At 37.1% G+C, this 15000-nt stretch overlaps 1 protein-coding gene across 1 annotated transcript; it reads right to left on the reverse strand.

Moving 5' to 3' along the window:
- Positions 1-811: 811 nt before the first annotated feature.
- On the reverse strand, positions 812-2147 carry LOC137985677 (RYamide receptor-like). Its single transcript, XM_068833338.1, has one exon. The coding sequence runs from the start codon at positions 2017-2019 to the stop codon at positions 940-942; it is 1080 nt and encodes a 359-aa protein (XP_068689439.1). The 5' UTR covers positions 2020-2147; the 3' UTR covers positions 812-939.
- Between the last annotated feature and the right edge of the window lie 12853 nt (positions 2148-15000).

The raw sequence follows: 15000 nt of genomic DNA on the forward strand, positions 1-15000 counted from the left end.
CGGTGTCATGATCAAAGGCGGTTACCATGGCAACGATACGTCAGCTGGCCCTAATATGGCTATTTTCGTTTATCCCTCCAGACAACCTACATCGACACAGAAAATGAAGGGGGTGTTACAATTTTTCATTTCAACTTTGCTTGACTTTTTCAGAGAACTGCTCTTAATGTATGATTTTCACTATAATTATATCAAACAAAAGTACAAGAATAAAGCAAAATTATTATTCACAGACAGAGACTCGCTGACTTATGAAATTGAAACTGATGATGTGTATCAAGACTTTTGGAATGATAAAAATAAATGTGACAACAGTGATTATTCACAAAACTCACCATATTTAGACAAAACCAATAAGAAAATTATAGGAATGTTTCAAGATGAGGCTGCTGGTATTCCTATCACTGAGTTCATCGGCTTGAAAAGTAAAATGTATTCTTACATATCACCATGCGTAATTCTTATATAAGAACGTTATTAAAAAGAAAATCAAACATAAAGACAATAAGAAAACACTATTAAACAACTAACAAAAATATCATACAATGAAAACGATAAGAAGTCAAAACCATAAATTAGGAAGCTACGAACTTAATAAAGTGTCATTATCTTGCTTCGACGATAAATTATACATATCAGATGATGGGAGACAATCATATGCATATGGACATCACAAAACTTGAATTTGTGACGTGACGCCACAGCTGTGGCGGCCTACACACAAGTTCCTCAAGCACAGTCTATTTGTTCTCCTCCTGTTATATTGCACGGGCGCTTGTGGTAGGTCAACTATATGAGCCACTTTCAAAAACCATAACACTCTTTGTCTGTCCTCGAAAATTTTCTAGCTAGCGAAATCCAGGTGTCCTCTGCAGATTAAGTCTGTCTTGAATGACTCTGGCTATGCATGGTGATCGTACAGTTTCATTTATTGCCATTTTACACCCGTGTGTTATCGGTATTTTCTTCCTCAAGGAAAACAGCATTTCCGCTAATTTGTGTGGGGTTTTGCCTCGAGTTTTCTCCCTTACTGCTGCGATAACAGCCGCACAACCTTCCAATAATAGCGCGAAAGGCCAACCGAAAATTTTCGTTGAAAAAAGAGTAAATGACAGGATTGATTGCGCTCTTAGCGTAAATAAGAAAAATTGAGATAAAGACGTAAGTATCGGTGCAGATGAGACCGGTGAAGAAATAAACACAAAAAAACCACCCCATCCAATATGGAAAAAAACAAAGATAGAAGGCGAGCACAATTAATAACACCATTTTGAGTATTCGGCTGTGTAAACGAGCGTCCTTATGGCTCTTGTCTGAAACGCGTTTTCCAGGTCTTTTACTTGTACGAATATGGATGGTGATTGCAACGTATAATGAGATTACGAAGACAAGAGTTAACATCAGAATGGACAAGAAAACTATATACCACACCCGCCAGTTAGGGAAGAAACGTCTTGTTTTGCATTGTGTTTGTCCATTTTTCTCCAGAATGTTTGCGTAGTATAAGAGTGGCGCACAGAAGACTGCTGATGCTAACCAAGCGGTGATTATCATCCAAAGCGCTCTTTTCTTTGTGATAATTTTCTTGTGAGGGTAAAACACGACCAACAAGCGATCTATGGCGATCATTGAAAGGTGGAGAATTGCCACATTCATGCAAAGCTTCTCGATGAAATTGGCCAGTTTACAAAAAAGTACGCCCAAGGTTCCTCCGATCAGCCACTGATCATCGGCTAAGATTCTTGTGATTCGTTCTGGAGTGCTTCCCATTGTTAGCAGCAAGTCTCCGGCAGCCATGCTCACGATGAACATGTTGTTGACAGTGCGTAGTTTGCCATAAGTATTAAGTTTAAACGCAATGATAACGAAAGAATTGCCGACCACGGAGAAGACGACGATTAAGACATAAGCCATGCACTTGAAAGATACTTCGACTGAGGATTCCAGGGTTGAATGTGGACTCACCGAAGCTCCGTTTTCGTGGTCGGAAATATTACCCATCGAGATCTTGCTTGTCATGGTTAGTAACGGACTGGAGTGTTCATTAATTCTTTTTTTCCGTTAAGAACAACGTTTAAAAGCTCAGATCACTACGATAAGCAATACGAATTTCCGTACCTAAAACACAGAGTCGGAAAGCTTGTCGGTTGAAGGTGGGCCTTCAATCGGCATGTACTAAAACCCGAAACCGAAACGAAACCACCGAAACGAAACCGCCGAAACCATCGAAACACCGGACCGAAACCAACGGCACCAATCAATCACTTTATTTGTATAGGCAATCACATGATTTCGAGTGCAATTTGCAATAAATAAGCACGAGTAATTTTTTTCAAATTGAGGGTTTTGGGTTACTTTCAAAAAGGTAAAACAATGACCTGCAACGAGTAACCGGTCAAATGTGACCTGTGTTTTAAACCCGCAGTAGGGGTACGTCTACTCATTGATGATTCTAATAACTTTTTAATTACCCCACAATGTGTGATGAATATAAATACAGCTTTTGGTCAAACACAATCTGTGACTGGAATAAACTCCCCCCTGATGTACTCAGCCTTGATGATAACAATGCTTTTAAAGCGAAATAACTGCACTAACCAGTCCCTACCGACCGCCTGAATTATGTATTTTCAAGATTTTGCAGAATCTAGTCTGTAGGATACATGTAAATATGCAGCCATATAGTGAATGGAAATACGCGAATAATAGATGTTGATTAGACAATGTTCACTGACATAATGCTTAACCTTAATTATGATGTTAATACACTTGTCACAAATATAATGAATATGATGATGGCAGGAAAGGTGATGGTCAATTCACATACTGACATACCCAAACATCTTAAGATTCAGATTGAAACCTGTTCAAGGCATTGACCAGCTTAAGTAAATTTACTTTCTGATGAGGTTGGAAGATAAGTTGACTTGTTGGTACAAAGCAAGTCATAAATATTTGGTAGTTCAGAGTTAAATGAGAATTCGAAGTTCACCTGTATAAATTATAGTGTTTTGGCATACTGCGTTGCAGAGGTTTCCCCTCCATATAATGTATAACGAAAACTTCAACAAATTGCCATTTATCAGGGTGCCAAGTGGATAAAACGGTCACAACAAATTAAAGAAAATCGTTTTTTTAAAAAACCTAAAAGTAGGAACAAAATAGCAATATTTAAATGGAAATTAAGAATAAAAAGTAACAACACTATCCGACGTTTCGGAGTCAGACTTGACCCCATTATCAAGGTTAAACTGTACTGGAAAAATTCGCAATTTAAATACAACGGGCGTTAGGTCAAAACAAAGACATGCATAGATGGAAATTAAACGATAGTTGACACTAAGATATTTACAATTTTTGCTAGAATACAAAAGGCGAAGGTCAAACAAAAACTTTAGCACGAATGGAATCTGACTGCTTATTTAGTGATGGTTGACGCTCACGTATCAAAAGCATCTCGTGAACGAGACAGTCAAATTTCGATTTGCATTTCTTTAGGATCGTAAAATGTGCTTTAAGTTCAGGTTTGTCCAGATCGTGTTTCGTCTTCATGTGTCGACCAACCGAAGATGATAGGGATTTGTGTTCCTCTATACGCTGATGTAAATGCCTTGTTGTATAACCAATGTAGGTTATACAACAAGGCATTTACATCAGCGTATAGAGGAACACAAATCCCTATTTTAAGGTTTTTTCTGTTGACAAGAAGGAAAGAAAAATACATTAATTTTTAAAAGAACATTTAATAGCCTGTGCTTGCTTATGTTAGCTGAGATTATATTCAAAACTAAAGGAATAGCGACCTCATCTTTCCTTAGCAGATCTAGACTTCCAACTGACAGCGCGGCCTCGGCTGAACTCCCACCTCAATGGATCTGTGACAACATTTAACTGGGAAATCTGTCCAACTCAATGTGGCATGAAGCCACAGAAGAAATTTCGATCACGCAAGGGCGAAAGACTGTAAAGAAGTTTTACCACTGAAATACCGCTATTCCGAAAGAAAAAAAGGTGTACACTATGCTGTTGCCATAAAAAATCCCTGGAGCAAGTAATGGGTTCAAGACATCTTCGGCCAACATTTTGTTTGTTACTTCCCGCGCGCCTGTCAAAAAAGCCTGGGCACAAGCAAATTATCAACCAATCAGACAAAAGTCTCCCTTGCTCAATTACCCGAGATTCCCCGAGATAGCGAACCAATCAGATTGCTTGAAACACCAAGATCACCGAGTGAGTATACACTAATCAAGGTTATGCTTTGAGAGAAATCTTAACAGATGGTGCCAATGTCAACATTATTTCGATTCCGTTGAATTTGTGCAGCTACTTTAGGGCCTTCAAAAACGAATTGCATCCCAATATCAAGAAAACTATTACTATAAAATTTGGAAAACGACAATAACATCATTTTCAGGACGAAAGCCACCCCAGATTCAAAATTACTCGTAACGAAACTTCGTTTATAGTGCCCAAAAATTATTTTAACGGTGTTGGTATGAAGGCGTACCTTCAAGAGGGGGACATGAGGATTTGCGGTGTTGCGGTGTTCATGGTTTTTTCAATGCGGTGATGCGGTGAATAAAATCTCAATTTGCGATGTTGCGGTGATCGCAAACCCAACGGTGTGCGATGTTTGTGTTTCTCAAGCTACGGTGTTCGGTGAAATGAAATCATTTGCGGTGCTGTGGTTTCTTTTTATCTTTCTCAGACCTAAGTTCAGCACGTAAACTTCGTTAATCCGTGATAATTTATGACAAGCACGTACCATTCTGTTCAATTTGTAAGAAAATACAGACCAACATTGTCGAGTTATTAATCTTCAATACGCTTAAGCTGCCAATGAGAAGCTGTTTTCGTTGATATATACGTAACTTGATAAGTAACTTGACCGCTGCCACCAGGAGTTGTGATTATTTTGCGAAAAATTGTTTAGGTATAAACGTGTTATGTCAAGTGTAGACGTTAAAATCATTTAGCTAAAAATAATTGTTGCGGTGACGGTGTTTCGTTGACTTTTCTTGCGGTGATGCGGTGTTCGTTATTTTTTTTTGCGGTGCTGCGGTGTTTAGGGCCCCCCCATGTCCCCCTCCTTCAAGACTATTTGAAACCAAAATCTTGGAAATATCTGCGGGGACACCTTGAAATATACCAAACTGCAGTGGTTAATTCATTTTTTAGGATATCTACGGGTATCAGAAGCTTAGGCCACCGCACGTGTTTTTTGTGGGTTGTGCCGACTGCTGCGTACGGTAATCAAGAACACAACATTTTCACCTTCAAGACTTTTTCAATTGGTCAAGGGGAAGACATTCTTCAAAGGCGCAATAAGAAGTGAACAATAGCATCTATTACCCTCAGCTTGAATTGACTTCTGATGAGGAATGCCGACTGTTCAGAACACTTATGAGATATAATTCAGCGTACAATGTGGTAGTTTGATTGACAGATCGAATTTTAAAAATCTGTTCGGTATTTTGTACCAGCTAAATGACGCTAATGCAGCTAATTACCATCTAAATGCTTTAGTTCTTCATGAAAGAGAGATTGAATTGTACACTTAATCTGTTAAACTGCTTAACAAAGCTTACGTTTTCAAGTAACGCATCCTTTAAATTAAATATGTTTCGCATTTGCAAAAAATTATGTAACCTATATTACCGTATATACGAGAAATGACACAATATTTCAGTTATGGTGTTACCTTGTCTGATGGTCAATTAAAACGGATTGCGCAATTGCAAAAACTTACAAAGACAAATCAGCACAGGAACCCATGGGCTCCTGATCAGCAATAGTAATCAGATTGGTAAAGGGCGGATTATCAGGTAGTCATCAGCTAATGTTAACAAAAACTTAAATCAATCGTTTAAAAAAAGCAATGAACAAAGGAGTAAGGAGTGACAGTAAAATGATAAAAACCCAAATACGAAAAAGCAGAAAAACAGGGTGGTAATTTATGGTCCAGTTTGCTTTCACTTCGTACAAAACTGCTTCCAATGGCATCAAAAATAGTATCTCCACTGGATACAGGCACCTTCGGGGCCTTAGAAATGAATGCTGTCGACAAGATCTTCGGCAACGGCTTGCAAACAGGAGGTTGTTTAATTCAACGTGATAAAATAGCTGAACTGATCAAATACAAGAATCTTTTAACGGCAAAACAAAACCGAACGGGATATTATATATTCAGCTTTACAGAAAGGGGAACCCTTGATGATGAAATTGAATCCTGAAACACAGCATGAAGGCTTTCTTGGAACCCTTTTGACAAGCATTGGAGTCCCACTATTAACGAATATTTTATCTGGAAAAAGTTTCCCTGTTCCTAAAATTGCTCCTAAAAACATTGATAGAGGTGGAAAAGGTCTAAACGTATCACGAAAACCAACAATGATGATGCTTTATATACCACCTCCTTTTTTCATTTATCCAAGTGTCGGAACGGGAATGCAAAAAAAAAAAGACCCCAAAAGGAAAAAGGGTTACTCCTGGGCAAAAATGCACCGTTCCACGAAATACCAATATTGAGAACAATTTTTTAAAACCGCAGTTTATAATAAAACCTCTAAGTAATATAGATCTTCAAAATTGGTGTGATTATCTTAAAATCAAAATAAAAGGTATTTTTAGTAATAGTGGGGATCAACACTTGAAAAACATTCGCCATGCATAATCAACCTCGATTCATATGAAAATATAGGTATACATTGGGTTTCCTGTTCTCCATCAAACGCAAATAAAAAGATTTTACGGTATTTTGATTTATTTGGTATGCACTATCCAAAGGAATATGCAAAAGAGCTACAAAAGAAAAAAATAAAGTGATTTATAATACGACACCACACCAAAATATTTACAGTGTTCTTTGTGGGTATTACCTTATAAATTTTTTACATCGTTGGTCGCTTGGAGAAGACTATTATGATATTGTGAAACCATTTAGTTTGACAGACACTTTATATCACGAAGAATTCATAAAACATTATTTTAAAAATACGCAACTCATATGTATATACAATGTTAAACAGAAAAAGGTCACTAAATGTGTACCAGGTAGTGAAAGACATGTTCGAGCCAAAAATGGGTGAATGATGTTGAACTGTACTTGGGCCGAATGTGGATAACAAAGACCAAATTCTTCAGAAATCAAGGAAAGTAATCAAGCCCCCTCCAGAGGGGGGCTTTCTTGATATAGGAAATAGTTATTCTCTTTGTGAAATGTTGACAAAAGCCGCTTTAAAAGGAACTTATAATTTAGGAAGATTAGGTGCTTCAAAAGCTATTAAATCCAATTTTGCAAAAAAGAAAATAAAAGGAATGGCTGATAGATATTTGGATCAAGCACTCGATAGCATAACATCCGATTTGTCAAAAAAGTTGGATCCTCTGCACAAAGGAGGTGCTGTAGATATTCATGAATTGATGGAAACGTTACTAAAGCCAAAAAGCGGATGGACACCAGGCCCCAGTTGTTCAAACGATGAATAGCGCTATCCACCGGATAAATCCCTATCCAGCGGATAGAGCGGTTTTCAATTGAGTGTCGAAAGTAATTAGTTAATTACTTTACTTCACTCAGTGATTGGTTCAAAGTTCTCGCGCCATTTTTTCAACCAATCAGAAGTGAAACCAAAACCAATTGTGGCTCCGCGTGCACATTTTCCCGCGCTTTGTGACGGCTACGTGTAATTACTTCGAGTTTTGATTGGTTTACTGGATGGTCTCCGTCCTTTTTGATTGGTCAAAGTAATTACTTTGGTTTTGGTTTTACGACACTCATTCGAAAACCGCTCTAAACACTAGCAAAATCAATTGAATTATCCACTGGATAGTGATTTATCCGTTGGATAGCGCTATCCATCGTTTGAACAACTGGTGCCTGGTCAATACAAATATATGGGGCCTTATAACTCTCTGGACGAACGGCACGTAAAACCTCAAAATAAAGTAGAGGAAATTGCTGCAAAATACGATGTTTGTTACAGTATCGATAAAGGTGATTGTGACAGAGAAATGGTTAAATCAAATTGACAAAGTAATTATAATTCGGAAAGATTACAAGAAAAAACAAGCATTAGTAAAGTGGAAAGGATACAGTGATGATTTCAATAGCTGGATACCAATTAAGGATTTGAAGAATTTATGAACAGATTAAAAACGTAAATTATCATATAATGAAGTAATCGCTTCAGTATATAATACTGATTTGTTTGCTGCTTTCCTGGTAGCCAAAAATACAATTTGTTCTAGCAATCTATTTACAGGTCTTATTGTGAACGTACTTGCTTGCATTTGTCAAGGTTTTGTCACATCTTGGACATTTGTACATTTTATTTTGCCATTCTTTTTATTGCCTCTTATGGTGTTTCTTTTTATCTTCATCTGATAGTCTTTTTAACATATCACTTGCTTTTTTAATATTACAATCATTTGTTATGTTTTCCTTTTCAATATATTCTAATCTATACGGACAACCATCCCTTTTAGATCTAGAGGTAGTTGTTTTTCGTTTTGCTTGACACACATAACTTACAACTGCTGGATTAATCTCTAGATGTTGCCGTACTGAATAGATAATACGTGACTCCATTCTTTCCATTTTGCTTTCACTAGCATGTTTTAAATATGAAAAATCCCTTTTTTCAGCTGATTTTTTTACAATTTTGTTTTTGGGTTATTAGATGTAAATTGCATAACCGATTATCCTCTTTGTTGTTATTTATATACTCTAACTTTATCTGCAGGGATTAAACCATTGTGACATTCCCAAGTAAAACGATGAAAAGAATACATTTTTTGACCGTTTAGTTTATGTTTTCTAACCGGACACCTCCAATAACCTGTACTGTTTTCGGTTCCTTTCATTGGTACTTTTCTAACGATGTTGATAATAACATATCCATCTTTTGATGCAGCATACAAGTCGTACACGGGAAGCATCTTGTAAACACATTCATTCAGTTCATTTCATTTCAATCATAGTAATTATATAATATTTCTTTAAACCATTTTTATACATAAAGTGACTTAAAGCAATAATATCTAATATTAATATATATAAATGAAATCAGAAAAATCTTAACTTTATATATATGAATAAATTCATACATAGGCGTACGGGCACGATCCGACCTGGGGGAGGGGGGGGGGGGGGGGGTATCCTTTTTGCCCGAAAAAATTACACGAATGCTTGATTGTTGAAATCCGTTTTTTACTCGATCAAAATGTACGAAAGAAACATTATTCGTTTACAATCGTTAAAAGTCATAAAACCGTACGTATTCGAAACATAGAGTTTTTAGAACCTCACATAATCTATTATTAGGTCTACTCGATCTAGTAACTAATAAAAACTTAGAACCTCACATTCTCTGTATTAGTCTCCTCCATCTAGTATTTAAACTAGCAAAAAAGCTTATTAAAAAAAGTAGCTATTTCTTCCATGGCGTTGTCCAAAAGTGTCAATTATTTTGTCAATACCGTCTGCTATGACTCTATTACCATAGGCGCGTTCAATGCAAATGATGGCGAGGCTATTCAGTCTACTCTGCCCCATCGTGCTGCGAAGATATGTCTTTAGTCTCTGAAGTCCTCTGAAGGAGCGTTCCGCTGAACATGATGTTGCTGGAATTACGGCCAGAATGACGCCACCTCCGAGAATTCTGGGATCATTTCAAACAGGTGGTTTGCAATCAACAGATCAGCAGCCGAGAAATTCAAGTGTTTTAAGATCAACCGCAAGGACTTATTTCAAAACAAGGACTTTAATATCTTTTAAGTTACACAAGTAATATTTTTATACTTTCAAGTGCTGTTTTTTTATATTTTTGCCTTATTTATATATTTTTTAATTCCATGTTTTATCGTTTCTTTATTGCCCGAATTTTGAGCGTTTTTCCCGAAAATTTCCGAGACTGGGGGGTCTGCCGCCCCCCTCGGCTCGTACGCCTATGAATTCAAACACACCCAAGAGTACATTAATGACGATCATTATAGTCCATACACAACTAAAGAGGTTGTTGACATCATCAGTGATAAAAAAAATAAATAAATAAAAAAAAATGAACCTCAACAAGTTAAAAGCTACTCGTCAATCATTAATGTTTGAAAATGGAATCGATCTCCTAAGCCCCCCGGGCTTATTAAAGACCATCAATGGTATCTCAACCTAGTCAACGAAGAAGTCGATGAAAAAACCTGTGAAAGAGTCTATAAGCCTAGTAAACCTGCAGGCCAGAAATGGTTTTGTCACATGAAAACCACAAAACATATCCATAATGATAGAGAAAAATTATTATTCACAGATACAGACTCACTGACTCATTAAATCGAGACTGATGATGTGTATCGAGACTTTGGAACGATAAAAATAAATTTGACAACAGTGATTATTCAGAAAACTCGCCATATTTTGACAAAACCAATAAGAAAGTTATAGGAAAGTTTAAAAATGTGTGCCACAGCTGTGGCGGCCTACACACAAGTTTCTCAAGCACAGTCTATTTGTTCTCAAATACCTCATGAAAAAGCAGTGCTTTTGTACCCTAATGTAATACAATGGTATGAAATCATCACAATAACCACTCTCCATCACTCATTACGTCTCGGCACAACTGTGCCTGTCTAAAACAATCTGGATGACAAACTTTACCGACAAACTTTACTTACAAATTTTACTCACAAGTCTGTAGTCTGATGCATCAGACAATTTATCATTTCTGATTGGTTAAAATTCACTGGAAAGCCCCTTGATGTCACGTTATAGTGATAATGTTAATATTTAAACACACTTCAATCTGGATGACAAACTTTACTCAAAAACTTTATTCACAAACTAACTTATTAGTATGAATTTATGAGATCATTTTCCTGGTGAACCCCCATTCTTTATTTCCGAGAATGTCATGCTATAGTGATTCTTTCCTGTTGCATTTGATTATGCAAATATTCAAATGCACGTTCATTTTCGAAAATTTGAGACCAGCCAGAAGAAGTGATTTTTTTGCTTAATCGATTGATAACGCAAAACGACGTCATTTGGCGTCGTAATCCATTTGTTATACAACAGTTAGATAACTTTAAGCAATTGTATGAAATCACCTCGTGATAGTCATCGCCATGGATCCGTAAACAAAAGCACGCTCCATCGCTTGATAACCGCAAACCACCTTTAAACCGCTTGAAAACACAATGTGGTTAGCTGTGATACTTTTACAATAATATGAGAATCATAACATTGAAGCCATAAAAATTATCAAATCATATAGTTTCCATAAAATTATTTCCATAAAATGATTACAATAAAATTGAACTATCAAATGTTAAGTAGAATAGGAGTTGGTCGGTCAGTTGGGAACATTAAAAAAAAAAAAGGTCCCGAACCGCCATCTCCTAAACTACTATGGTCGATGCACCAAAAATTCAAATAACGAAAAACAGAGTGCTTTTGAAACATGTAACGTAGCAACAGAGTTCCAATAAATTGTCAGGAAGAAATCGGCACCGGAGATGAAGTTTGGTTAATCAGGTTACAACTGTAGCTTCTTTTTCTGTGCATTTGCACAATCAACTTTCCTCTTTATTTTCGAAATATTCCAGAATATTCACTAAACACTACTCTGATTATAACTTAAGGGCCCACAGACGGATTTTTCGCGTGTTGCTAAGGAAGTGAAATGTTACTTCCGGTAACTGACGTCATCATATCATGAGCTGACAAGAAAACCCACTCACAAGCAAAAGTCACCGCACAAACTGTTGTTTCCATCGAAGGTTTTTCCTCGCCCTTCCTCGCGCTCGTTTTCAGATCAACTGCGCATGCGTAAACGAACTGCCTTTCGGTTTGAGAAAAAATCTAAATTTCCGGCGGTTTTAAATTGAACAAGACGCTTCCTTAAGCGTTTACTCGGAATACCATGTGGCGCAGAAGTAGGGTGATATATTTTGGAGGAGGGAGTTTTTTAATTTGCCAAGTACGGAACAAACAATTCATCAGGGGGAAAGGACAAAACATGGAACCCCCTTTTGGACCGGGTCCATGGACCAGACCCCTATTTTTAATTTAATTTTTTGTTTTGCTTTTTTGCTGAAAAGTGTCCCGAAGCATGTTAATGAGCTTTTTAACCTTAGTAATTAAAGACGATTTCCGCTAATTTGCTTGACTTTTCTTCCACACTAATAAAAAATTACTTGAACTTTAAAGAAAATGTTATGCGCTCCAGGGAAGAATGGAAGTAGCCTGTGTACAGACGCCCACTCTCCGACTTTACCGTTAGTAATCGTGTTTCGGAAAAATTTTGCAAAAATTAATGAGTGATCTACGGTGACCAAAATTTGCGTGGCTCATATTTCTTTGGTGTTAAATTTTCAAAATGGTGGTAAATGAGGCAGATTCTGAAAGTGCATCGAAGAGCGTCTCTGATACTTTTCAAGATTCCTTCAGTTGGCTTTATAGCATAGAAGCACTATTTAAAGGAAAGGATGCCTTCCTTTGCAAGTCTTCCAACCGGGTGCGGCCCTGGGGCCCGTTTCTCGAAAGTACCGAAAACTTTTCGGGCCCGAAAAGCCATCTGTGAAATTGCCACCGCTTGTTTTGGAAAGCCGATCTTTTAGCATGTTTACAAGATAACAAAAAATAAATAAATACTATGAAGTTTCACGACTTAAATCCTCTCCATTCTTGAGAGACAAAGGGAATTATGACACTCGAAAATTTCCCGTAAAGTTACGGGACTTTCGAGAAACGGCCCCCTGATCTTCAGAGCAGTCCCGATCGTTGCCAATGAGTTGTTTATATTTTTCTCGATATGTACACATCTCAAATCTTCCAGGGCAACACACTTTGTAGATTGTTCTTGAGAATGGCTACACAGCTCCAAGCAAGGCATTGAGATTACATTGACTGGTAAGGGGATAGCCCGGGACGTTTTCAAGTGAGCAATCTTTTGAATCGTGCTATAGAGTTTTTTCACGGCAGCCAAGTTGCATGGCAGGAACAATGGATTCTTTTTCCTATGGGAACAAATGTTCTTTCTAATGCAAAACATTTTCATTGTTCCTGCCATGCAACATGGCTGCCGTGCAAAACCTCTATTCACCTCGTGAAGATTCCTCAGGAACGCTTTCGTTTCTTCAGCACTGACAAACAATTCCTACAAATGTATGTAGAATAGATTTCCACTTTACACTCCATAGACAACAATTCCACTCGTACTTTAAAAGAAAAACCTCTTTGACATCATCATTTTTTACTATGCACAAAGTACACTCGAACTCATTGTGAAATCTCTCACGGTGTTGATGTGGAGAAATAAAAATAAAAGCCAAGCAAACAATGATGTAATGATCGAGGGGTAATAACCAATCAAATCATTTTCCACACATTCCAGGAAAAATCATGTGGCATTGAACACAACAGTAAATCACAGACGCCCCTCTGAGATTTTTTTTTTGGAGAGTGGGAATCTGTGCACAGGCTACAATGGAAGGGGCCATTTGGATTTTACTTAACCCATGAATGGCATCAAAGAACCAACCCACATCATTTTCCAGTGAAAATCTATTTAATTTAGGAAATGTGGTTTTATAATCAATCACTCTGATGAAGACAATATAATGAAATGAAGTTATCATTGTAAAATAGCTTAATACATCATACATTTATTCAATTTATTATACCGGTAATATTATAAATAACAAATTAAATTTTAAATAATAAATTTACCTTAATTTCATGGACAGTGAAACTGATTGGCTTTTTTCCAGAACAGGAAAGAACTTTTTTGTATATTATTCTAGAAAGGCTTACATTTACTAGGGCTGTACATGTCTGGACAATTTCGATCGGCTTCGCAAAATAGCAATTTTGGTCAGATTACTATTTTGCGAAATGGATCAAAAATTTCCGGGAAGGTACAACCCTAACCATTTACCAATGCTAACATTAGGCCTAAAAACTTTTGTTTAGGCCTAAGGTTAGCTTAAAGAATCTTTAGGATTCTTTCTGTAGTTTCGTTTCACAAATTAGTGTAAGCCCTAACAAAGTTCATCTGATGTATCCAACAATGGACTCCAGTGATAAATGAACAGATATTGTTATTGTTCTCTTTGGGTAATGTAATCATTGTTAGTAATGACAAAATGAAACAATTTGTAACTGATACCCAATCTAAACATGGTCACAAAGTGAACACATCCCCTTTGTCACGAAATCGTACTTTCTGAGGTTAAAAAGCTCATTAACATGCTTTGGGACACTTTTAAGCAAAAAAAAAAATCATAAACAGGGGTCCATGGAATAGACCGGGTCTATGGACCCGGTCCAAAAGGGAGGTCTATGTTTTGTCCTTTCCCTTAAACAGGTGACACAGCTAATTAGGAATAGTATGTTTTGGAACAGGTTGATGGAATGGAAATAACGTGGACGTTATGTCTATTTTTTTTTAGCATGTAGCGTGACATCAGATAAACTGGTGTCAAGTGAAAGCAGCCGGTGAGGCAAAGGTGGGTGAAACACTAGTGTAGCAACACAAAAAACACGTGAAAAACTATTCTTGTAATTAAGTCTTAATTTGGGTACATATAAGTGAAAACCGGTATCCAGCTGCAAAGGTTCCAGATTAACAGTGTTGTGAATGATGCGGCCGGTGACTTCCAGCTCTAGGTGGCGAACATGAAGATCGTGAAACTATCAATTGATTAAAACAAGAAATAGACATCGGCGGATGATGTTCGTACAAAGAACAGCTGAGGCAGAAAGAAACTAAGAAATTCGGCCATTCATAACATACCGCTGCTGGAAGTTCTGTACTGGCGATTTCGTCATGAGGTCAACAGGCAAGATTAGAATAAATATGTCATTCATAACATTCCAGAAGGCTGAATCCAGCATTTTCACATTTTAGCTGCATCGCATTGCGTCATTTGCCCTCTCGTGGATTAGCAAACGAAATAAAATGAGTCACACTGAAGCTCCAACATAGAACCCATCATTTGGTTGCT

This window comes from Montipora foliosa, chromosome 14, assembly GCF_036669935.1.
Source record: "Montipora foliosa isolate CH-2021 chromosome 14, ASM3666993v2, whole genome shotgun sequence".
NCBI lineage: Eukaryota > Metazoa > Cnidaria > Anthozoa > Scleractinia > Acroporidae > Montipora > Montipora foliosa.

Excerpts from the sequence above, each read along its gene's own strand:
- LOC137985677 (XM_068833338.1), bottom strand. The coding sequence starts at position 2,019 with ATGACAAGCAAGATCTCGATGGGTAATATTTCCGACCACGAAAACGGA.